At 40.3% G+C, this 24984-nt stretch overlaps 1 protein-coding gene across 5 annotated transcripts in view; it reads right to left on the reverse strand.

Annotated features, from left to right (window-relative positions):
- LOC133423113 (NACHT, LRR and PYD domains-containing protein 14-like) overlaps window positions 1–24984 on the reverse strand; it is a 485953-nt gene that overhangs the window by 398702 nt on the left and 62267 nt on the right. For 2 of the 5 annotated variants that reach the window (XR_009770796.1, XM_061713249.1), the window contains exons 11-12: window positions 18137–18310; window positions 17409–17591 (exon numbers count right to left, since the gene is read on the reverse strand). Coding sequence is in view for 2 of the 5 variants with exons in the window: in XM_061713249.1 (XP_061569233.1) it covers window positions 17409–17591; window positions 18137–18310 (357 nt within the window). In the remaining 3 variants the exon portion in view is untranslated. Of the gene's footprint in view, window positions 1–14121; window positions 14816–16857; window positions 17035–17408; window positions 17592–18136; window positions 18311–24984 lie in introns of those variants that run through there. The other 3 variants (XR_009770797.1, XR_009770798.1, XM_061713250.1) reach the window with 3 other exon arrangements.

The following is a 24984-nucleotide window of genomic DNA, read 5'->3' on the forward strand; positions in this document are numbered from 1 at the left end:
TGGTCGACAGAACGACGCGTTGGCCCGAGGCCATTCCCCTCGCCTCGACAACCTCTTCCGACGTGGCCCGGGCATTCATCGGGACGTGGGTTGCGCGTTTCGGGACCCCTTCCGACCTCTCCTCGGACCGCGGCCCGCAGTTTACTGCGGAGCTATGGAACGCGGTCGCGGACGGTTTGGGGGTCAAACTACACCGCACCACGGCCTACCACCCCCAGGCGAACGGCCTGGTGGAGAGGTTCCACCGTTCGATGAAGGCAGTCCTCCGCGCGAGCTTAACGGATGGCAACTGGGTGGATAAACTCCCATGGGTCCTCCTGGGCCTGAGGTGCGCCCCCAAGGAAGACCTGCAGTCCTCTTCTGCTGAGTTGGTCTACGGGCAGACCCTGCGGGTTCCGGGGGATTTCATCCCGAGCGCCACTGCCCCCTGGTCGGCAGCCACGCAGCGCGCCGCCCTGCTGGAGGCCGCTGGGGCGTTCACGCCCATCCCTACATCACAGCACGGCTCCCCCGCCTTCAAGGTGCCCACCAGTCTGCGCTCGACGGATTTCGTGTTCGTTCGACATGATGCCCACCGCGGCCCCCTGCGCCCTCCCTACGACGGGCCGTTTAGGGTCCTGCAGCACGGGGTTAAGAGCTTGGTTGTGGACATGGGCGGTAGGCCTGAGACTGTCTCGGTGGATAGGGTTAAGCCGGCCCACGTGGACATTTCCCGGCCATTGGAGTTGGCGCAAGCCCCTCGTAGGGGCCGGCCCCCTGGGCCCTCGTCCCTGCCCCCGGTTGAGAGGCCCGCGCCGCTGTTGGCGCGTCGGCCCCCCGGCTCTGCAGTTGGTGCGGCCGCACCTTCGACCCCGCCCCCCTCGACCCCGGTTTTTCGCACCCGTAGGGGTCGGGCTGTCGTTCCCCCGCGGCGGGGGGATTTTGACTATGGGTGAATTCTGGGGGGGCTGGTGTAGTGGGTTACATAATTCACTTAGGAACCCTCTGCGGGTTAATGTGGTTCCGCCCGGATAGGGCGCAGTGACGGACGTTACGCTTCCCGTTCAGTGTTGTTGTGGTTTGAATGGCTGATGTTAATAAACGGCTCGCGCCGGCTTTCAACATTCATACTCCGCCTCCGACTCCCGTTCTTCGGCACCACAATAATGTCATTAAATGGAAGAAAACGGTAGTTTCTAGTGTCACCACCAGAGGGCGGTCGTAACACCGTAACACCAGTCATGAAACTGTAGAAAAATAAAGAAAAGCTACAAATGTTTTTTATTTTGTTGTATTTCATTTTATTTGTGTTGTTATTAATACTGCTGCCTCAGTAAAGTTGTAGATTGTATAACTGTATAAACTTTATACAAAATAGTGTTAAAAGCTACTTATTTACTTTATTTTTTAGCACTTTAAACAAAAACAGCGGACCAAAGTGCAAAACTGGAATAAAAGACAATATTGACAAGACACAAGATATGAAACATAAAACAGATCATGAAACCTAAAATAGAGAAGAATCGAGGACCGGACATGTTTAACATACCGGCTGTGATTTAAATTAATTTGGATTATATTTAAAATCTTTAAAACTAATAACTGAAACAAAAGCACAAAAAATGTATGAAGTGTTAAGACATTTTCCCACTGATTTAGAAGACTGATATCCTTACTTACCCCTTGTATGATGGACTTTGCTGTATTATTTTACTTAAATGTCATGTATTTAATTTATTTATTATTGTTTGTACCTTATTTTCATATTATATTACTGTATAATTGTCATGGGACATTCAATCTACACACTTTATTCTCAGGTTTACATACTATATTATATTTATGATAGAGCTTACATCTGGTATTAAACAGGTTATTTTTGTAAAAATGATATATATTTATTTATACAAATTAGTGTATAGTATAAAAAGTAAATACAGACATATAATTTATGTTTAGTTGTGGAAAGGGGGTGGGATTAAATACATTTATACTTCCTCCCACTCCTTTTCCAACATGTAACTGAAATATGTGTTTTGATGTGTTTTTTTTTCTTTATGTGGTGGAATGTCCACCTGGATTTGTTTTCTTATCTTTTCTTTTTCTTTTTTTATACATGTTGAAATAAATAAAAACGAATGAACATACAGTGTCCAATCTACTGTTCCCTTTATCAACCTCGTTTCAATTACAAATGTATTTGTATGGAATGTAGATTTACCATGTTTGTTTTAGAATGAACCTTTGACACAAATAAAAGAATTAAGAAAAAAACCCAAACCTGCTGTGAGAAGCAACACAAAACCACAGTTTCACGGTTAAAGGAGTCTCTTTTTTCTCTTTTTTAAGGGTTTTCCTCGAGGTGACAGTTCCGGTTATAGTATAATAAAGTTATAGTTTAATATAGTTTATTTTTATAGTATATATTTATATAATAAACCGAGTTCTATGGTCTTTTTTCAATAAAGGATTGCAACAGTTCGCCCTCTGGCGGTTATACAAGGTAACTGCAGTCAGTGTAAAGTTAGAAGGTTTAAATGACAAAAGTACTTCCGGTTATTCCTTTCAAAATAAATACACAATAAACAGTTAAAAAGTCAAAACGAGTCTGTTTCGAGGAGAAATTAGTGCAAAAACAATATTCATCCGTCTTCTGTCATTAATTAATGTAATTACAGTCGGTAATTTATGAATAGTTCTGTAATTAAAATGAATTACAGACGATAATGTCGTTAAATAGAAGAAAACGGTAGTTTCTAGTGTCACCACCAGGGGGCGGTCTGTTCTCATCATCGCAACAACAGTCATCAAACTTTCTGCAGAAGAATAAAAAAAAAGCTACTTATTTACTTTATTTTTTAGATCTGTAAACAAAAACAGCGGACCAAAGTGAAAAACTGCAATAAAAGACAATATTGACAAGACACAAGATATGAAACATAAAACAGATCATGAAACCTAAAATAGAGAAGAATCGAGGACCGGACATGTTTAACATACCGGCTGTGATTTAAATTAATTTGGATTATATTTAAAATCTTTAAAACTAATAACTGAAACAAAAGCACAAAAAATGTATGAAGTGTTAAGACATTTTCCCACTGATTTAGAAGACTGATATCCTTACTTACCCCTTGTATGATGGACTTTGCTGTATTATTTTACTTAAATGTCATGTATTTAATGTATTTATTATTGTTTGTACCTTATTTTCATATTATATTACTGTATAATTGTCATGGGACATTCAATCTACACACTTTATTCTCAGGTTTACATACTATATTATATTTATGATAGAGCTTACATCTGGTATTAAACAGGTTATTTTTGTAAAAATGATATATATTTATTTATACAAATTAGTGTATAGTATAAAAAGTAAATACAGACATATCATTTATGTTTAGTTGTGGAAAGGGGGTGGGATTAAATACATTTATACTTCCTCCCACTCCTTTTCCAACATGTAACTGAAATATGTGTTTTGATGTGTTTTTTTTTCTTTATGTGGTGGAATGTAACCTGTATTTGTTTTCTTATCTTTTCTTCTTCTTTTTTTTTTATACATGTTGAAATAAATAAAAAGGAACGAACATACAGTGTCCAATCTACTGTTCCCTTTATCAACCTCGTTTCAATTACAAATGTATTTGTATGGAATGTAGATTTACCATGTTTGTTTTAGAATGAACCTTTGACACAAATAAAAGAATTAAGAAAAAAACCCAAACCTGCTGTGAGAAGCAACACAAAACCACAGTTTCACGGTTAAAGGAGTCTCTTTTTTCTCTTTTTTAAGGGTTTTCCTCGAGGTGACAGTTCCGGTTATAGTATAATAAAGTTATAGTTTAATATAGTTTATTTTTATAGTATATATTTATGTAATAAACCGAGTTCTATGGTCTTTTTTCAATAAAGGATTGCAACAGTTCGCCCTCTGGCGGTTATACAAGGTAACTGCAGTCAGTGTAAAGTTAGAAGGTTTAAATGACAAAAGTACTTCCGGTTATTCCTTTCAAAATAAATACACAATAAACAGTTAAAAAGTCAAAACGAGTCTGTTTCGAGGAGAAATTAGTGCAAAAACAATATTCATCCGTCTTCTGTCATTAATTAATGTAATTACAGTCAGTAATTTATGAATAGTTCTGTAATTAAAATGAATTACAGACGATAATGTCGTTAAATAGAAGAAAACGGTAGTTTCTAGTGTCACCACCAGAGGGCGGTCTGTTCTCATCATCGCAACAACAGTCATCAAACTTTCTGCAGAAGAATAAAAAAAAAGCTACTTATTTACTTTATTTTTTAGATCTGTAAACAAAAACAGCGGACCAAAGTGCAAAACTGCAATAAAAGACAATATCGACAAGACACAAGATATGAAACATAAAACAGATCATGAAACCTAAAATAGAGAAGAATCGAGGACCGGACATGTTTAACATACCGGCTGTGATTTAAATTAATTTGGATTATATTTAAAATCTTTAAAACTAATAACTGAAACAAAAGCACAAAAAATGTATGAAGTGTTAAGACATTTTCCCACTGATTTAGAAGACTGATATCCTTACTTACCCCTTGTATGATGGACTTTGTTGTATTATTTTACTTAAATGTCATGTATTTAATTTATTTATTATTGTTTGTACCTTATTTTCATATTATATTACTGTATAATTGTCATGGGACATTCAATCTACACACTTTATTCTCAGGTTTACATACTATATTATATTTATGATAGAGCTTACATCTGGTATTAAACAGGTTATTTTTGTAAAAATGATATATATTTATTTATACAAATTAGTGTATAGTATAAAAAGTAAATACAGACATATAATTTATGTTTAGTTGTGAAAAGGGGGTGGGATTAAATACATTTATACTTCCTCCCACTCCTTTTCCAACATGTAACTGAAATATGTGTTTTGATGTGTTTTTTTTTCTTTATGTGGTGGAATGTAACCTGTATTTGTTTTCTTATCTTTTCTTCTTCTTTTTTTTTTATACATGTTGAAATAAATAAAAAGGAACGAACATACAGTGTCCAATCTACTGTTCCCTTTATCAACCTCGTTTCAATTACAAATGTATTTGTATGGAATGTAGATTTACCATGTTTGTTTTAGAATGAACCTTTGACACAAATAAAAGAATTAAGAAAAAAACCCAAACCTGCTGTGAGAAGCAACACAAAACCACAGTTTCACGGTTAAAGGAGTCTCTTTTTTCTCTTTTTTAAGGGTTTTCCTCGAGGTGACAGTTCCGGTTATAGTATAATAAAGTTATAGTTTAATATAGTTTATTTTTATAGTATATATTTATGTAATAAACCGAGTTCTATGGTCTTTTTTCAATAAAGGATTGCAACAGTTCGCCCTCTGGCGGTTATACAAGGTAACTGCAGTCAGTGTAAAGTTAGAAGGTTTAAATGACAAAAGTACTTCCGGTTATTCCTTTCAAAATAAATACACAATAAACAGTTAAAAAGTCAAAACGAGTCTGTTTCGAGGAGAAATTAGTGCAAAAACAATATTCATCCGTCTTCTGTCATTAATTAATGTAATTACAGTCGGTAATTTATGAATAGTTCTGTAATTAAAATGAATTACAGACGATAATGTCGTTAAATAGAAGAAAACGGTAGTTTCTAGTGTCACCACCAGAGGGCGGTCTGTTCTCATCATCGCAACAACAGTGATCAAACTTTCTGCAGAAGAATAAACAAAAAGCTACGGATTTACTTTATTTTTTAAGCACTTTAAACAAAAACAGCGGACCAAAGTGCAAAACTGCAATAAAAGACAATATCGACAAGACACAAGATATGAAACATAAAACAGATCATGAAACCTAAAATAGAGAAGAATCGAGGACCGGACATGTTTAACATACCGGCTGTGATTTAAATTAATTTGGATTATATTTAAAATCTTTAAAACTAATAACTGAAACAAAAGCACAAAAAATGTATGAAGTGTTAAGACATTTTCCCACTGATTTAGAAGACTGATATCCTTACTTACCCCTTGTATGATGGACTTTGTTGTATTATTTTACTTAAATGTCATGTATTTAATTTATTTATTATTGTTTGTACCTTATTTTCATATTATATTACTGTATAATTGTCATGGGACATTCAATCTACACACTTTATTCTCAGGTTTACATACTATATTATATTTATGATAGAGCTTACATCTGGTATTAAACAGGTTATTTTTGTAAAAATGATATATATTTATTTATACAAATTAGTGTATAGTATAAAAAGTAAATACAGACATATCATTTATGTTTAGTTGTGGAAAGGGGGTGGGATTAAATACATTTATACTTCCTCCCACTCCTTTTCCAACATGTAACTGAAATATGTGTTTTGATGTGTTTTTTTTTCTTTATGTGGTGGAATGTCCACCTGTATTTGTTTTCTTATCTTTTCTTCTTCTTTTTTTTTTATACATGTTGAAATAAATAAAAACGAACGAACATACAGTGTCCAATCTACTGTTCCCTTTATCAACCTCGTTTCAATTACAAATGTATTTGTATGGAATGTAGATTTACCATGTTTGTTTTAGAATGAATCTTTGACACAAATAAAAGAATTAAGAAAAAAACCCAAACCTGCTGTGAGAAGCAACACAAAACCACAGTTTCACGGTTAAAGGAGTCTCTTTTTTCTCTTTTTTAAGGGTTTTCCTCGAGGTGACAGTTCCGGTTATAGTATAATAAAGTTATAGTATAATATAGTTTATTTTTATAGTATATATTTATGTAATAAACCGAATTATATGGTGTTTTTTCAATAAAGGATTGCAAAAGTTCGCCCTCTAGCGGTTATACAAGGTAACTGCAGTCAGTGTAAAGTTAGAAGGTTTAAATGACAATAGTACTTCCTGTTATTCCTTTCAAAATAAATCCACAATAAACAGTGAAAAAGTCAAAACGAGTTTCTTTCCTGGAGAAATTAGTGCAAAAACAATCTTCATCTGTCTTCTGTCATTAATTAATGTAATTACAGTCGGTAATTTATTAATTGTTCTGTAATTGAAATGAATTACAGACGAAAATGTCGTTAAGTGGAAGAAAACGGTAGTTTCTAGTGTCACCACCAGAGGGCGGTCTGTTCTCATCATCGCAACAACAGTCATCAAACTTTCTGCAGAAGAATAAAAAAAAACTACGGATTTACTTTATTTTTTAGCACTTTAAACAAAAACAGCGGACCAAAGTGCAAAACTGCAATAAAAGACAATATTGACAAGACACAAGACATGAAACATAAAACAGATCATGAAACCTAAAATAGAGAAGAATCGAGGACCGGACATGTTTAACATACCGGCTGTGATTGAAATTAATTTGGATTATATTTAAAATCTTTAAAACTAATAACTGAAACAAAAGCACAAAAAATGTATGAAGTGTTAAGACATTTTCCCACTGATTTAGAAGACTGATATCCTTACTTACCCCTTGTATGATGGACTTTGCTGTATTATTTTACTTAAATGTCATGTATTTAATTTATTTATTATTGTTTGTACCTTATTGTCATATTATATTACTGTATAATTGTCATGGGACATTCAATCTCTACACACTTTATTCTCAGGTTTACATACTATATTATATTTATGATAGAGCTTATGTCTGGTATTAAACAGGTTATTTTTGTAAAAATGATATATATTTATTTATACAAATTAGTGTATAGTATAAAAAGTAAATACAGACATATCATTTATGTTTAGTTGTGGAAAGGGGGTGGGATTAAATACATTTATACTTCCTCCCACTCCTTTTCCAACATGTAACTGAAATATGTGTTTTGATGTGTTTTTTTTCTTTATGTGGTGGAATGTCCACCTGGATTTGTTTTCTTATCTTTTCTTCTTCTTTTTTTATACATGTTGAAATAAATAAAAACGAACGAAACATACAGTGTCCAATCTACTGTTCCCTTTATCAACCTCGTTTCAATTACAAATGTATTTGTATGGAATGTAGATTTACCATGTTTGTTTTAGAATGAACCTTTGACACAAATAAAAGAATTAAGAAAAAAACCCACACCTGCTGTGAGAAGCAACACAAAACCACAGTTTCACGGTTAAAGGAGTCTCTTTTTTTCTCTTTTTTAAGGGTTTTCCTCGAGGTGACAGTTCCGGTTATAGTATAATAAAGTTATAGTATAATATAGTTTATTTTTATAGGATATATTATGTAATAAACCGAGTTCTATGGTGTTTTTTCAATAAAGGATTGCAAAAGTTCGCCCTCTCGCGGTTATACAAGGTAACTGCAGTCAGTGTAAAGTTAGAAGGTTTAAATGACAATAATACTTCCTGTTATTCCTTTCAAAATAAATCCACAATAAACAGTTAAAAAGGCAAAACGAGTCTGTTTCGAGGATAAATTAGTGCAAAAACAATCTTCATCTGTCTTCTGTCATTAATTAATGTAATTACAGTCGGTAATTTATGAATAGTTCTGTAATTAAAATGAATTGCAGACAATAATGTCGTTAAATGGAACAAATCTGTAGTTCCTAGTGTCACCACCAGAGGGCGGTCGTAACACCGTAACACCAGTCATGAAACTGTAGAAAATAAAGAAAAGCTACAAATGATTTTTATTTTGTTGTATTTCATTTTATTTGTGTTGTTATTAATACTGCTGCCTCAGTAAAGTTGTAGATTGTATAACTGTATAAACCTTGTACAAAATAGTGTTAAAAGCTATATATTTACTTTATTTTTTAGCACTTTAAACAAAAACAGCGGACCAAAGTGCAAAACTGCAATAAAAGACAATATTGACAAGACACAAGATATGAAACATAAAACAGATCATGAAACCTAAAATAGAGAAGAATCGAGGACCGGACATGTTTAACATACCGGCTGTGATTTAAATTAATTTGGATTATATTTAAAATCTTTAAAACTAATAACTGAAACAAAAGCACAAAAAATGTATGAAGTGTTAAGACATTTTCCCACTGATTTAGAAGACTGATATCCTTACTTACCCCTTGTATGATGGACTTTGCTGTATTATTTTACTTAAATGTCATGTATTTAATTTATTTATTATTGTTTGTACCTTATTTTCATATTATATTACTGTATAATTGTCATGGGACATTCAATCTACACACTTTATTCTCAGGTTTACATACTATATTATATTTATGATAGAGCTTACATCTGGTATTAAACAGGTTATTTTTTGTAAAAATGATATATATTTATTTATACAAATTAGTGTATAGTATAAAAAGTAAATACAGACATATAATTTATGTTTAGTTGTGGAAAGGGGGTGGGATTAAATACATTTATACTTCCTCCCACTCCTTTTCCAACATGTAACTGAAATATGTGTTTTGATGTGTTTTTTTTCTTTATGTGGTGGAATGTCCACCTGGATTTGTTTTCTTATCTTTTCTTCTTGTTTTTTTTATACATGTTGAAATAAATAAAAAGGAACAAACATACAGTATCCAATCTACTGTTCCCTTTATCAACCTCGTTTCAATTACAAATGTATTTGTATGGAATGTAGATTTACCATGTTTGTTTTAGAATGAACCTTTGACACAAATAAAAGAATTAAGAAAAAAACCCAAACCTGCTGTGAGAAGCAACACAAAACCACAGTTTCACGGTTAAAGGAGTCTCTTTTTTCTCTTTTTTAAGGGTTTTCCTCGAGGTGACAGTTCCGGTTATAGTTTAATAAAGTTAGAGTATAATATAGTTTATTTTTATAGTATATATTATGTAATAAACCGAGTTCTATGGTGTTTTTTCAATAAAGGATTGCAACAGTTCGCCCTCTAGCGGTTATACAAGGTAACTGCAGTCAGTGTAAAGTTAGAAGGTTTAAATGACAAAAGTACTTCCTGTTATTCTTTTCAAAATAAATCCACAATAAACAGTTAAAAAGGCAAGGTCCGTCTCATCTCTGTCTAGTTTCCTCCTGGAGAGCAGAACATCAGTGACAGAACCATGATGTGGAGCAGCAACACGTTGGTGACGTGTTCAGTGTCTGGACCTGGACCTGGAGAGAACTGTCAACCGTGCTGAATACTACGCACCAACAAATCCACTTTTCATCCGGTCAAACACATAAAATGATACGATTTAATCAAATTCAAGACAGCAATAACAATGTACAAGGCACAACCTGATGCTCCCACACTGTATCCTGGAGTTGTTCCAGGTAAATACTGACTAACTAACTAACTAACTAACTAACTAACTAACTAACTATTTTTGAGCAGAAATGGCCAAGAACAAATAAAATGTTGCGGTTTCAGTGTGGAAGGTGAAACTGTGGAACCGCCTGGATGAGGAACTAATAAAAAGTAGCTCAATTTACAAATTTAAAAAAAATTATGAATCTAAAACAATAGATAAATATAGAACACTAATATAAATGATCTTCATATTAAACTGTCTTTCTTCCTGCAGCTGTCCTCAATCGTGAGTGACCACATTTATTTTCTTCTCTTCTTTGTTCATTTTCTTTGTTTTGTTCGTTCGTTTAATTTTCTTCTTATTAGGATCTTTTTGTTTCTGAAGTTTGTCTTTGGTGAAAAGGAGAGGCAAAATAAGCCATGAGGCTTCAGCCTAAACCTTTTTGGTCAAAAAAAAAAAAAGGAAATGTGTACATATATATAATATATATATTTATACCTGTGTGTAAACATATACAGTGTGTATATGCAAACATCTTAAAATGTAAATGACCAAAACAAAATAAACTAAACTAAACTAAACAGAGGGAGAGGCTTTATCTTTCAAATCAAATAAACTTCCTTCGTTTCATGCATAGAATGCAGCACAAAGTGCTTTACATAAAACAAATACACAAACATAAAACGTATTAAAAAGTAGTGCAGACAAATAAGAAGAGCCAAGATCATGAAGACACTTCAAAACTAGTAAAGAAGCTTCAAATGGACGGTGAAGCGCTCGGGGAGCCAACGCAGTGATTTTCAAACAGGTGTAATGTCTCCGCCCTCTGGTCCTCGTCAGCACGCGTGCAGCTGAATTCTGTCAGAATTGTAGGTTGTACATGTTGTTTTTGGGAAGAGCAGAGAGCAGGGCGTTACAATCATCTAAACCACAAGAGATAAAAGCATTAGCAGCTCCGTACTGGCCTGAGAGAGAAACGGGAGACTCTGGCTGTTCTTAAGATGCTAAAAACAAATCTTTGTTATGCTTGTTCTTTATTTGCATTTTTTAGAAAATAAAAGGACAACAGAAAAAAATAAACAACAAAACACACAAAAAACCATCAAACTAAATTAAAAACATTACACATATAAATAATTTTGTGGATACGTGTCAGATTTCATTCCGAGGATCCTTATATTCACTACATGGACAGAAGTACAGACGTATTCAGAGACAAAACAAACACTAAATCATGTTATGTTCATTAGGCTGTTGTTTGTTGTTAACTCACCCATCTTTTACATCTTTATTCAAAAATATAAACTGGATTTCTACGTCTCATTGTTATTTTTTCCATTCCATATTTGTCATTTAGAAGATCCTTCCATTTAGAATTAATTAAATGATCATCCTTTAACCAATTTCTTGTCATTTGTTTCATTAATGCTGCTCTTAAAACTAAAAACAAGTGAGTTTCTTTCCTCTTCATTTCTTCTGGTGTTTTTCCAAGTAATAACACCAGTGGATTTTTATCAAAAGAAACACAAAAATTATTCTCCAATTCTCTGACAGAGTTTTCACTAAATTCACTTCTAACTAAACAAGACCAGAATACACGACTGGTGTTTTATCTGCTCCTGCATTTTCTACAACAATTTGAATTTAGATCACATTTGTACTTACTTTAAATTTGGGGTGTCCTAAAATATCTAATTAAAATCTTCCACGCAAACTCCTTCCAATAATTTGAATTAGTTGTTTCATAAATGTTTTTACACATTTGTTCCCAATCAACAGAAGAAATATTACAAAGAAGTTCATTCTCCCATCTTTGTTCTGTTTTTGATATGTGGAATAAAAGTGAGCTCAGAGTCAAAAATCAGGCCCAGATTTGTAAGTGATTTTGAGGGTTTAAATCCTGTAACTTTGGTAAAAGTTTCTCTCTCTGGCCTTCAGGACCGATGAGTAAAACCTCCGTTTGTCCTGGTTGAGCTGTAGGAAGTTTGCTGCCATCCATCACTTCATGTCTAAAATACAGTTCAAAAGGGCAGCAATTGATATTATGGATTTATTCAAATTGGAAAAAATAAAGTTTACAATTAGGGGTTCATTAGAAAGTTCTTCTCCAGCTGGAAACCATTTATTACTTACTTAGAAAATGTGAGAGTATTTCCAAAGGACTGAGCTGATGTCTTTGTTTTTCTATCCCTAAGAATAGTAACAGAATAATTACTAATACATTGGTATATAACTCTGGGGTGATATATGACAACATTCCCACTCAAGTATTTACTAGTTTAACTTGTGACTATTACTGGAATTGCTAATCATTAATCTAAGAACTAATTATTAATCTCTAGATAACACATTTCGTTTTCATTATATTTTCTTATTTAAGTTTACATTCATTGCACTACTACTACTACTTTTTTGTTATGTCACTATATTATTTTTTTAACTTTTATTATTTTTATTATTATTTTTTTCTCTTCCCAACGTGGATGACAACATGAGTTTGTGTTTCCTTCTGAGTCCTGATGAACTGGACGACATCATGGACTACGTTTACATCAGTCCAAATTCAGGTTATTGCTAATATTCCGGTTCCTGAAACATTGGGAATATTCCGTTTACATGGTGATTAATCATTTATCTGGATCAAACCAGCGACGCACGGAGAACGTGATGACACAATTCCCGTCATTTCTGCTTCTTCTTCCTGGATCCAAATCCAAAACAAATGCTGCTTCAGCAACTTTTAGTAAATCTTCTATCCCAGTACTTTCTACCGTCTACAAATGCAGAAATGTTCATATCCTTCATTCCATTTATGAAGTGATTAGTCTCCTCCTGGTCTTGGTTTCTCCGTGTTTAGAAGAACTTCCTGGACTCAAAAGACCAGGATTCCTTGTGAACAGAGCATGAGCAGAAAACACATTCCTGTTCCGTTTGATGGGGATATTCCGTTACGTTTACATGACCCAATATTCAGTTTTAAAAGGAGTAACCCAGGGCTCATATTGGGGTTTTTAAAAACCAGAATATGAGCATATTCTGGTATTTCAAAGGAGTTATTGGTGTTTACATGGCCGTGTAACCGGGTTATTGCTGATATTCAGGTTTTAAAAGGTTATTGATGCTGGAAACACAGTCAGTGCAGGCAGGTGGGAACTCCTCAAAGCTGCTGCTCAGGTTCCCGGCAGGGAAACTTCCACATCTTTTTAGGGCTCTGCTTTCTGCAGAAGGTTGATGAGTGGGCGAGGGAAAGCTGCTTGAACGGGACCTGCTGCAGGACTTTTCCTTCCTCTCACAGGAACCTGTGGTGGAGAGTTTTAGAGGACCAGAGGAAGGCGGAGCGTTGCTCGCTGGGATCGCCTTCATTCTGATAAAAGGCTCACATCCTTCTCCCAGGTTGGAGTCTTCTTCTTCACGCTGTTGTGTCTCTTCACTGCTGCTTTCAGCAGATTTAGGAGCAGGGACAGAAGGAATGTTAGTCTGAGAGCAGGAAGGTGCGGTGGGAGCAGACCAGGGTGGTTTTTTTACAAGTATATTTATTGATTTCAAAGGGTCAGACAATAGTGAATTAAATGACTTTACAGCAGTGGTTTTCAAATGTTTTCAGTCAGGCCCCCCTTGGGGAATTAGAAATATTTTAGAGCCCCCACCTAACGGTTCCCACCTAGACTGGTAGAATTAATTGTACAAAACCCAACTATCATTTTATATTGTTTTATTAATTGAACATGAACAAAAGTGCTTGTATTGGCAAATGATTCGGTGACACTGTGAAATAATTAGAATAATAAAATAAAAATAATAATAATGATAACAATAATAATATAACTTTATTTGTATAGCACTTTTCCATACAAATACCAACCAACAATTATGATACTAACAATAATAAGTAGTAATTGAAACTAGGCCTTCTTCCCTGAGTATTAATTTTATGAACATATATTAATAGACATGAACTCCTATTTGTACTGCAGGTTGTAAATAATCACATTCCTATTCCACACTCTATCAGTGACTTGTGTGTGCTTGTTTCCCTTGCAGATCTTCTCAAACCAGCTGTTGTCTCTTGATATTCTCCAAATATCTGACTTTCCTCTCCTTTGTTTTGTAAAGATCTTCTTTGAGGTTTATTTTCCACGTCATTGATCTCCACTTGTCGCTAGACTCCATCCCAATCCTGCATTGACCCGGCAGGACCCGATCCCAATGCAGCCGTCTGGTTTCCAGCTCCGCTCCGTCTTCCTCCCCCCCTGCAGTACCTCCACGCCCCACTAGGGGGGCACCCCCCCTGCAGTACCTCCACGCCCCACTAGGGGGGCGCACCCCCCCTGCAGTACCTCCACGCCCCACTAGGGGGACGCACCCCCCCTGCAGTACCTCCACGCCCCACTAGGGGGGCACCCCCCCTGCAGTACCTCCACGCCCCACTAGGGGGGCACCCCCCCTGCAGTACCTCCACGCCCCACTAGGGGGACGCACCCCACAGTTTGAAACCGCTGCATTACATCAATATGCACCCTCTTTTTCTTTTAGACGAGGGTGTTTGACGAGGGGAGAGGTGGAGGTCGGTGGAGCCACCTGCTTCACCGTCGTCTGTTTAGTTCCACCTTGTTCTGCAGATAAAAACAGATGAGACGGTTGTTTTATTTGACACTAAACTCATGACATCTGGAAATAATTTTAAAGTTACACCTGAAATCACAACAAGACTGTAAAAATATGAGAGTTTATGGAAACTGACATGTAAAACCATGGTGGCTCTAATGAATGTGAGCAGGTAAATAATGATGAGTGAGCAGAGGTGCGTGCAGCGTCCCAGCATGCACCTCTGCTCACACTGAACTGGCTGCTCTGTCTGATGCTGAAGCTGCTTCTGGGTCTGGTATCAAACCCGTCCTTCCTGATGAGGAACCTGGGTTTCTTCCTGAAGCTCATGTTCAATCCAGAGCCAACGCTTTAGCTGCCATGGTTGAGGATGCTGGAAACCAGCCTGGAGTTCAACACCTTCCTCCAGAGATCTGATCAAGAATGACTGAATCTCCTCCTGAACAACATCAGTCAATACTTGGAACATTCAGTCAAGTCTCTCTGTCATTCTGGGAACTGTGGGCACCATTCAACCCCAGACGTCTGGATGAGAGAAGAACTAGCAGAGAACCCAGAACTGGACCAGGAAGACTGTTCTACTTTTCTGAATCTCTACGAGGCTGCTGGACCACAGAGATCTCAGCTGGTAATGAAACACTGATTGGTCCAGGACGGCTGATGGATGAAAGCCTGGATTCTTCTCAGTCACGGAGCTTTTGGACAGTTTGACGTTAAGGACATTTATTGGAGGAAGTCAGGTCCATTTAATGTTGATGTTCTCCCCTCAGTTCTGTCCTGGTTTGGAGTTCATGTCCCAGGTTTGGTGTTTAGGTTCCTGTTTTATTTTGAAACTCCGTGTCCTCGTGTTTCAGTTTTGTCTTGACTTCCCTTGTTCAGAGACTCACATGAAATGATAAGTTTACATATTTATGCTCATAAACAAGGAGAGTTCTGCAGAGTTCGTAACCTGGATGAACCAATACGACGACTATTCCATCAACTGAACCTATTTATGATGAAATAACTGCACAAACATTTCATTTTTATGAACAATACAGTCCTGTTTGTATATTATTATATTATCACTGCAGTTATTACATTTTAAAATACTTGATTTATTCTACTAGACCAGCGGTCGGCAACCCAAAATGTTTTAGATCCATATTGGACCAAAAACACAAAAACTAATATGTCTGGAGCCGCAAAAAATGAAAAGTCTTGTATCAGAATTAGAATGAAGGAACACATGCTGCATGTTTCTATATTAGTTAGAACTGGGGGAGATTTATTTATTCATTATGCACTTCCAGAAAAAAGTGGAAATGTCGAGAAAAAAGTGGAAATGTTGAGAAAAAAGTGGAAATGTTGAGAAAAAAGACGAAATGTCGAGAAAAGTCAAAAATTTCGAGAAAAAAGTTGAAATTAAAAAAGGAAAAATGGAGAAGAAAAGAGAAAAAAAGGAAAAAGAAGAAGAAAAAAAATAAAAAAAGGAAAAAAGAGAAAAAAGGAAAAAAGAAGAAAAAAAAGGAAGAAAAAAAAAAATAAAAAAAATAAAAGGTGAAACATTTCTGAAAAAGCTCCAGGAGCCACTAGGGCGGCGCTAAAGAGCCACATGCAGCTCTAGAGCCGCGGGTTGCCGACCCCTGTACTAGACCAATAATGTGTTAACTTATTATATTATTGGTTGAAAAACTTAATTCCATTCTTGTTTGTTCCTGTTTGTGTTCCGTGTGAAACGGCCACATGGACGAGGTTCTTGGTGGATTTTCCATTCTGGGTTCCTTCACAGTTCAGAGCTGCAGTGGAGCAGCTGTGTGTCTGAACATCCTGGAAGGCCGTCAGCTGGAATACTCCTTTATTTGTGGACACGTGAACACCAGCACTGGTCTACAACACACATCTGGATCCTCTGATCCTGCAGCCTGTCATCATCCTCCTCTCACAGCTTTACTGGGGAAAGCAGCCGCTGAGAAGCTGCAGCTTCACTGGAAACACTGGATCTTTGATAGACACTGGTTTTAGTAGAAAACTGCTGGAAGCAGCAGGACCGACTCCAACCTCCACTGACCTGAGAGTCTGCAGCTGGTAGTGTGGACTCTGCAGCAGAGCAGACAGCTGCTCCACATCTGAATCCTGCAGGAGGATGTTGTTACTCAGGTCCAGATGTTTCAGGTGGGAGGGGTTGGACTTCAGAGCTGAGACCAGAGAAGAACAGCTGATCCCTGACAGACCGCAGTCCTTCAACCTGAACAAAGACACCAGAGAAGAAGAACCAGATCAGTCAGATGGTCAGTGTGGATCAGCAGGAGATCAGTCTGATGGTCAGTGTGGATCAGCAGGAGATCAGTCTGATGGTCAGTGTGGATCAGCAGGAGATCAGTCTGATGGTCAGTGTGGATCAGCAGGAGATCAGTCTGATGGTCAGTGTGGATCAGCAGGAGATCAGTCTGATGGTCAGTGTGGATCAGCAGGAGATCAGTCTGATGGTCAGTGTGGATCAGCAGGAGATCAGTCTGATGGTCAGTGTGGATCAGCAGGAGATCAGTCTGATCTGCAGGTTAGTGTCAACACAACTTTATCATCACATTGATCTGAACACAAAACTAAAACATGTCTGACCTCAGAGTCTCCAGTCTGCAGTCTGGACTCTCCAGGAAACCACACAGATGTTTCACTCCTGAATCCTGCAGGTGGTTCCAGCTCAGGTCCAGATGTTTCAGATGTTTCAGGTGGGAGGGGTTGGACTTCAGAACTGAGACCAGAGAAGAACAGCTGATCTCTGACATCCAGCACCACTCCAACCTGAATGAAGAATAAAAGATGTGAGCTGAACCACCAGGGTGCAGGTTCCAACAGAACCAGTGAAAAAGATCTTCATCAATATTCATGACATCATGCTGCTGCTCCAATAAAGACGTAGTGACTTCAGCTCTGCAGCTCTGCAGCTCCACCAGTGGATCATCCATACAAACTCATGTTGTGTTGGAATATCTCAGTCGGTACAAACGTTAGAATCTCAGTGTTTGGATCAGATGAAACATGTTGGACAGATGAAGATGAAGATGTTTGTAGACGATGCTGCACGATCTCTGCACAAACAAACATTCTGCTGCACAGGTTCAGTTCATGTTGGGATGGAATGAAGGCGTGTTTGTTGAGGGAACATCGTTCACCACTCTGTACTGCACACTTGTGCTCCACGGAGAGGAAAGCAGCCTGCAGACACTTCAGCTGGTTTCTAATGATGTCAGGAGCAGATGAGTCCAGAGACCAGGATGGTTCAGAGCAGCTCAGGTGTTTGTGGCTGCAGAACTTACAACTGTTACAACTTCAGTCAAAGAACAAACCTCAGAGTCTCCAGTCTGCAGTCTGGACTCTCCAGGAAACAACACAGCTGCTTCACATCTGAATCCTGCAGCTTCTTCTTACTCAGGTCCAGATGTTCCAGATCAGACGGGTTGGACTCCAGAACTGAGACCATATCATCACATCTGATCTCTGACAAACTGCAGCGCTCCCACCTGGAGAAAGAATAAAACACAGATAAACATCTAGATGAGTGTTTTCTCCTCCTCCGTTCAGGGGGGGGGGTGGGCAACACTGGAGCTTCACAGTCACAAGGTTCCTGGTCCAAATCCTGGCCCGGTTCTTTCTGCCTGGCGTTTCCAGGATCTTCCCTCACGTTCACTCAGAAACTCCACAGTTCAGAAACACGTCTGTCAGGATTCTTGAAGCTTCCACATTAAACGCAGGACGGAGATACCGGAGATACGGCGGTACGGACAAACCCGACCTCACAGCGACTACAGCGGTCCATGAAGAACCTTCTGGAGGGAGATGAAGAGTTTCCTGCCAGCTGATCCCCCTCATCATCCTCACCTCTTCCTCTTCTATTTAAAGCGTCTGCAGCTCTCACTCTCACCAGAGTGGGTTTGTGGTCTCCCTGCAGATACCGGTCTCCAGCAGTTCTCCTGGGACTGCTATGCTGGACCGGATCTGTGTCCTTGGACCTGTTTCAGGTCCAGCCCTGATCGCTACGTCTGTCTGAGCTTATCTGTCTGTCTTGGGTTCTGACCCTGGCCCGCTGTTCCTGGATCTGTCTTCTGCCTCACACTAACAGAACTACAGACCGTCCTGGTCTCTGGACCGGTGGCCCGTCCCTGCACGGAAACTTAGACTTGCAACACGTCTGAGAGGATCAAATTGCAACTTTTTATTTATTTTTTTTGTGGCAGTTTCTACAAGCCTTCTGGGAGTAATTTTCCGAAGGACCAGATTTGTCAGCACTAAATGTGAGATATATGATAGTTAACTATGGAAAAGAATAAAACCCACAACCTTTGTCAGAACTGTGGGTCAGACAACTTAAATTAAAAAAAAAAAAAGAAAAAACAGGAAGCCTGAGCGTTAAACTCTTTTAGTGTGAGCAGCAGATTAAGGAGACTGTCTATAAGAACCTCATAGAGGGAATCCTAACCTTTAACATGGTAATGTGGTACGGCAACCTTACCACAAAAAATAGATCCAAGCTACAAAGAATAGTGAATCTAGCCTCAAAAATAATGAGGAAGACACAGAGAAACTTAAGTGGTATTTATAAGGAAGTGATTGGGGAAAAAGCTGCTAGGATAGTAAATGATCCTCCTCAGCCACTCTGCAGCTTTAGAGTTTAAATGACTTCCCTCAGGTAGACGGTACCGTGGACCAAAGACTAACCGTAACATATTTAAAAACTCATTCATTCCCAACGCCATTAAGGCTCTGAATGAGGGACGTCTCGGTAGATAAACCTGTCTTTTATGTACACGCCCTTGTTGTTCCTCCTTCTTTGCCACTAAGTTGTTTTGCGTGTAAATGTTAAGTGTTTGTTGATGTGTCATGTTACTGTTGTTTTTGTATTATGATACAAAACACAAATCTCCACTTGTGGACAAACTCTGCAGACGGCCCTGCAGACGGTCCTGCAGACGGTCCTGCAGACGGTCCTGCAGACGGTCCTGCAGACGGTCCTGCAGACGGCCCTGCAGACGGCCGCCCCTTTGCGCTCCGTTGCCTAGTTACCTCTCACTGCACGGCCACGCGGGCCTTTTAAAAACAGGTCCAGTCCAGATGTCTCCGGAGGATCCAGACACCCCACCTGGTGGTGGCGTGCAGAAGAACGTTTTCAGTCTCCCGGAGGTGTCAGACAATTGTTTTGCGTGTAAATGTTAAGTGTTTGTTGATGTGTCATGTTACTGTTGTTTTTGTATCATGAGACAAAACACAAATCTCCACTGACTCACTGACTCACTGACTCACTGACTCACTCACTCACTCACTCACTCACTCACTCACTCACTCACTCACTAACCCCGTCTTCCTTCAGGACGTGTGTGGTCTGTGTCTTCAGGGGGGTCTGTCTCCGTCAGAGATGAGCTTTCAGAGAGGATTTAAACATGAATATGTAACTCACTTCTGTCTGGTTCTGTCAGGTTCTGTCTGGACCTGGAGCTGCTTCCTGACAGCAGGAACACACGTGTGTGACGGTGAGGTGTGTGTGGTTCTAACACACATATGTGACGGTGAGGTGTGTGTGGTTCTAACACACATGTGTGACGGTGAGGTGTGTGTGGTTCTAACACACATGTGTGACGGTGAGGTGTGTGTGGTTCTAACACACATGTGTGACGGTGAGGTGTGTGTGGTTCTAACACACACGTGTGACGGTGAGGTGTGTGTGGTTCTAACAGAACACACATGTGTGACGGTGAGGTGTGTGTGGTTCTAACAGAACACACATGTGTGACGGTGAGGTGTGTGTGGTTCTAACACACATGTGTGACGGTGAGGTGTGTGTGGTTCTAACACACATGTGTGACGGTGAGGTGTGTGTGGTTCTAACACACATGTGTGACGGTGAGGTGTGTGTGGTTCTAACACACATGTGTGACGGTGAGGTGTGTGTGATTCTAACACACATGTGTGTGACGGTGAGGTGTGTGTGGTTCTAACAGAACACACATGTGTGACGGTGAGGTGTGTGTGGTTCTAACACACATGTGTGACGGTGAGGTGTGTGTGGTTCTAACAGAACACACACGTGTGACGGTGAGGTGTGTGTGGTTCTAACACACATGTGTGACGGTGAGGTGTGTGTGGTTCTAACACACACGTGTGACGGTGAGGTGTGTGTGGTTCTAACACACATGTGTGACGGTGAGGTGTGTGTGGTTCTAACAGAACACACACGTGTGACGGTGAGGTGTGTGTGGTTCTAACACACATGTGTGACGGTGAGGTGTGTGTGGTTCTAACACACATGTGTGACGGTGAGGTGTGTGTGGTTCTAACAGAACACACATGTGTGACGGTGAGGTGTGTGTGGTTCTAACAGAACACACATGTGTGACGGTGAGGTGTGTGTGGTTCTAACAGAACACACATGTGTGACGGTGAGGTGTGTGTGGTTCTAACACACATGTGTGACGGTGAGGTGTGTGTGGTTCTAACACACGTGTGTGACGGTGAGGTGTGTGTGGTTCTAACACACATGTGTGACGGTGAGGTGTGTGTGGTTCTAACACACATGTGTGTGACGGTGAGGTGTGTGTGGTTCTAACACACATGTGTGACGGTGAGGTGTGTGTGGTTCTAACACACATGTGTGACGGTGAGGTGTGTGTGGTTCTAACACACATGTGTGACGGTGAGGTGTGTGTGGTTCTAACACACATGTGTGACGGTGAGGTGTGTGTGGTTCTAACAGAACACACATGTGTGACGGTGAGGTGTGTGTGGTTCTAACAGAACACACATGTGTGACGGTGAGGTGTGTGTGGTTCTAACAGAACACACATGTGTGACGGTGAGGTGTGTGTGGTTCTAACAGAACACACACGTGTGACGGTGAGGTGTGTGTGGTTCTAACAGAACACACATGTGTGACGGTGAGGTGTGTGTGGTTCTAACAGAACACACATGTGTGACGGTGAGGTGTGTGTGGTTCTAACAGAACACATGTGTGTGACGGTGAGGTGTGTGTGGTTCTAACAGAACACACACATGTGTGACGGTGAGGTGTGTGTGGTTCTAACACACATGTGTGACGGTGAGGTGTGTGTGGTTCTAACACACATGTGTGACGGTGAGGTGTGTGTGGTTCTAACAGAACACACATGTGTGACGGTGAGGTGTGTGTGGTTCTAACAGAACACACATGTGTGACGGTGAGGTGTGTGTGGTTCTAACAGAACACACATGTGTGACGGTGAGGTGTGTGTGGTTCTAACAGAACACACATGTGTGACGGTGAGGTGTGTGTGGTTCTAACACACATGTGTGACGGTGAGGTGTGTGTGGTTCTAACACACATGTGTGACGGTGAGGTGTGTGTGGTTCTAACACACATGTGTGTGACGGTGAGGTGTGTGTGGTTCTAACAGAACACACACGTGTGACGGTGAGGTGTGTGTGGTTCTAACACACATGTGTGACGGTGAGGTGTGTGTGGTTCTAACACACGTGTGTGACGGTGAGGTGTGTGTGGTTCTAACAGAACACATGTGTGACGGTGAGGTGTGTGTGGTTCTAACACACGTGTGTGACGGTGAGGTGTGTGTGGTTCTAACAGAACACATGTGTGACGGTGAGGTGTGTGTGGTTCTAACAGAACACATGTGTGACGGTGAGGTGTGTGTGGTTCTAACACACGTGTGTGACGGTGAGGTGTGTGTGGTTCTAACACACATGTGTGACGGTGAGGTGTGTGTGGTTCTAACACACATGTGTGACGGTGAGGTGTGTGTGGTTCTAACACACATGTGTGACGGTGAGGTGTGTGTGGTTCTAACAGAACACACACGTGTGACGGTGAGGTGTGTGTGGTTCTAACACACACGTGTGACGGTGAGGTGTGTGTGGTTCTAACAGAACACACACGTGTGACGGTGAGGTGTGTGTGGTTCTAACACACGTGTGTGACGGTGAGGTGTGTGTGGTTCTAACACACACGTGTGACGGTGAGGTGTGTGTGGTTCTAACAGAACACATGTGTGACGGTGAGGTGTGTGTGGTTCTAACAGAACACACACGTGTGACGGTGAGGTGTGTGTGGTTCTAACACACATGTGTGACGGTGAGGTGTGTGTGGTTCTAACAGAACACACATGTGTGACGGTGAGGTGTGTGTGGTTCTAACACACATGTGTGACGGTGAGGTGTGTGTGGTTCTAACAGAACACACATGTGTGACGGTGAGGTGTGTGTGGTTCTAACACACATGTGTGACGGTGAGGTGTGTGTGGTTCTAACACACATGTGTGACGGTGAGGTGTGTGTGGTTCTAACAGAACACACATGTGTGACAGTGAGGTGTGTGTGGTTCTAACACACATGTGTGACGGTGAGGTGTGTGTGGTTCTAACACACATGTGTGACGGTGAGGTGTGTGTGGTTCTAACACACATGTGTGACGGTGAGGTGTGTGTGGTTCTAACACACATGTGTGACGGTGAGGTGTGTGTGGTTCTAACAGAACACACACGTGTGACGGTGAGGTGTGTGTGGTTCTAACACACATGTGTGACGGTGAGGTGTGTGTGGTTCTAACAGAACACATGTGTGACGGTGAGGTGTGTGTGGTTCTAACACACATGTGTGACGGTGAGGTGTGTGTGGTTCTAACACACATGTGTGACGGTGAGGTGTGTGTGGTTCTAACACACATGTGTGTGACGGTGAGGTGTGTGTGGTTCTAACAGAACACACACGTGTGACGGTGAGGTGTGTGTGGTTCTAACACACATGTGTGACGGTGAGGTGTGTGTGGTTCTAACACACGTGTGTGACGGTGAGGTGTGTGTGGTTCTAACACACATGTGTGACGGTGAGGTGTGTGTGGTTCTAACACACATGTGTGACGGTGAGGTGTGTGTGGTTCTAACACACATGTGTGACGGTGAGGTGTGTGTGGTTCTAACACACATGTGTGACGGTGAGGTGTGTGTGGTTCTAACAGAACACACACGTGTGACGGTGAGGTGTGTGTGGTTCTAACACACACGTGTGACGGTGAGGTGTGTGTGGTTCTAACAGAACACACACGTGTGACGGTGAGGTGTGTGTGGTTCTAACACACATGTGTGACGGTGAGGTGTGTGTGGTTCTAACACACATGTGTGACGGTGAGGTGTGTGTGGTTCTAACAGAACACACATGTGTGACGGTGAGGTGTGTGTGGTTCTAACAGAACACACATGTGTGACGGTGAGGTGTGTGTGGTTCTAACAGAACACACATGTGTGACGGTGAGGTGTGTGTGGTTCTAACACACATGTGTGACGGTGAGGTGTGTGTGGTTCTAACACACGTGTGTGACGGTGAGGTGTGTGTGGTTCTAACACACATGTGTGACGGTGAGGTGTGTGTGGTTCTAACACACATGTGTGTGACGGTGAGGTGTGTGTGGTTCTAACACACATGTGTGACGGTGAGGTGTGTGTGGTTCTAACACACATGTGTGACGGTGAGGTGTGTGTGGTTCTAACACACATGTGTGACGGTGAGGTGTGTGTGGTTCTAACACACATGTGTGACGGTGAGGTGTGTGTGGTTCTAACAGAACACACATGTGTGACGGTGAGGTGTGTGTGGTTCTAACAGAACACACATGTGTGACGGTGAGGTGTGTGTGGTTCTAACACACATGTGTGACGGTGAGGTGTGTGTGGTTCTAACACACACGTGTGACGGTGAGGTGTGTGTGGTTCTAACACACATGTGTGACGGTGAGGTGTGTGTGGTTCTAACACACATGTGTGACGGTGAGGTGTGTGTGGTTCTAACAGAACACACATGTGTGACGGTGAGGTGTGTGTGGTTCTAACACACATGTGTGACGGTGAGGTGTGTGTGGTTCTAACACACATGTGTGACGGTGAGGTGTGTGTGGTTCTAACACACATGTGTGACGGTGAGGTGTGTGTGGTTCTAACAGAACACACATGTGTGACGGTGAGGTGTGTGTGGTTCTAACACACATGTGTGACGGTGAGGTGTGTGTGGTTCTAACACACATGTGTGACGGTGAGGTGTGTGTGGTTCTAACACACATGTGTGACGGTGAGGTGTGTGTGGTTCTAACACACATGTGTGACGGTGAGGTGTGTGTGGTTCTAACACACACGTGTGACGGTGAGGTGTGTGTGGTTCTAACAGA

The sequence above is a fragment of the Cololabis saira genome, chromosome 22, assembly GCF_033807715.1.
Source record: "Cololabis saira isolate AMF1-May2022 chromosome 22, fColSai1.1, whole genome shotgun sequence".
In the NCBI taxonomy this organism is placed as follows: Eukaryota; Metazoa; Chordata; class Actinopteri; order Beloniformes; family Belonidae; genus Cololabis; species Cololabis saira.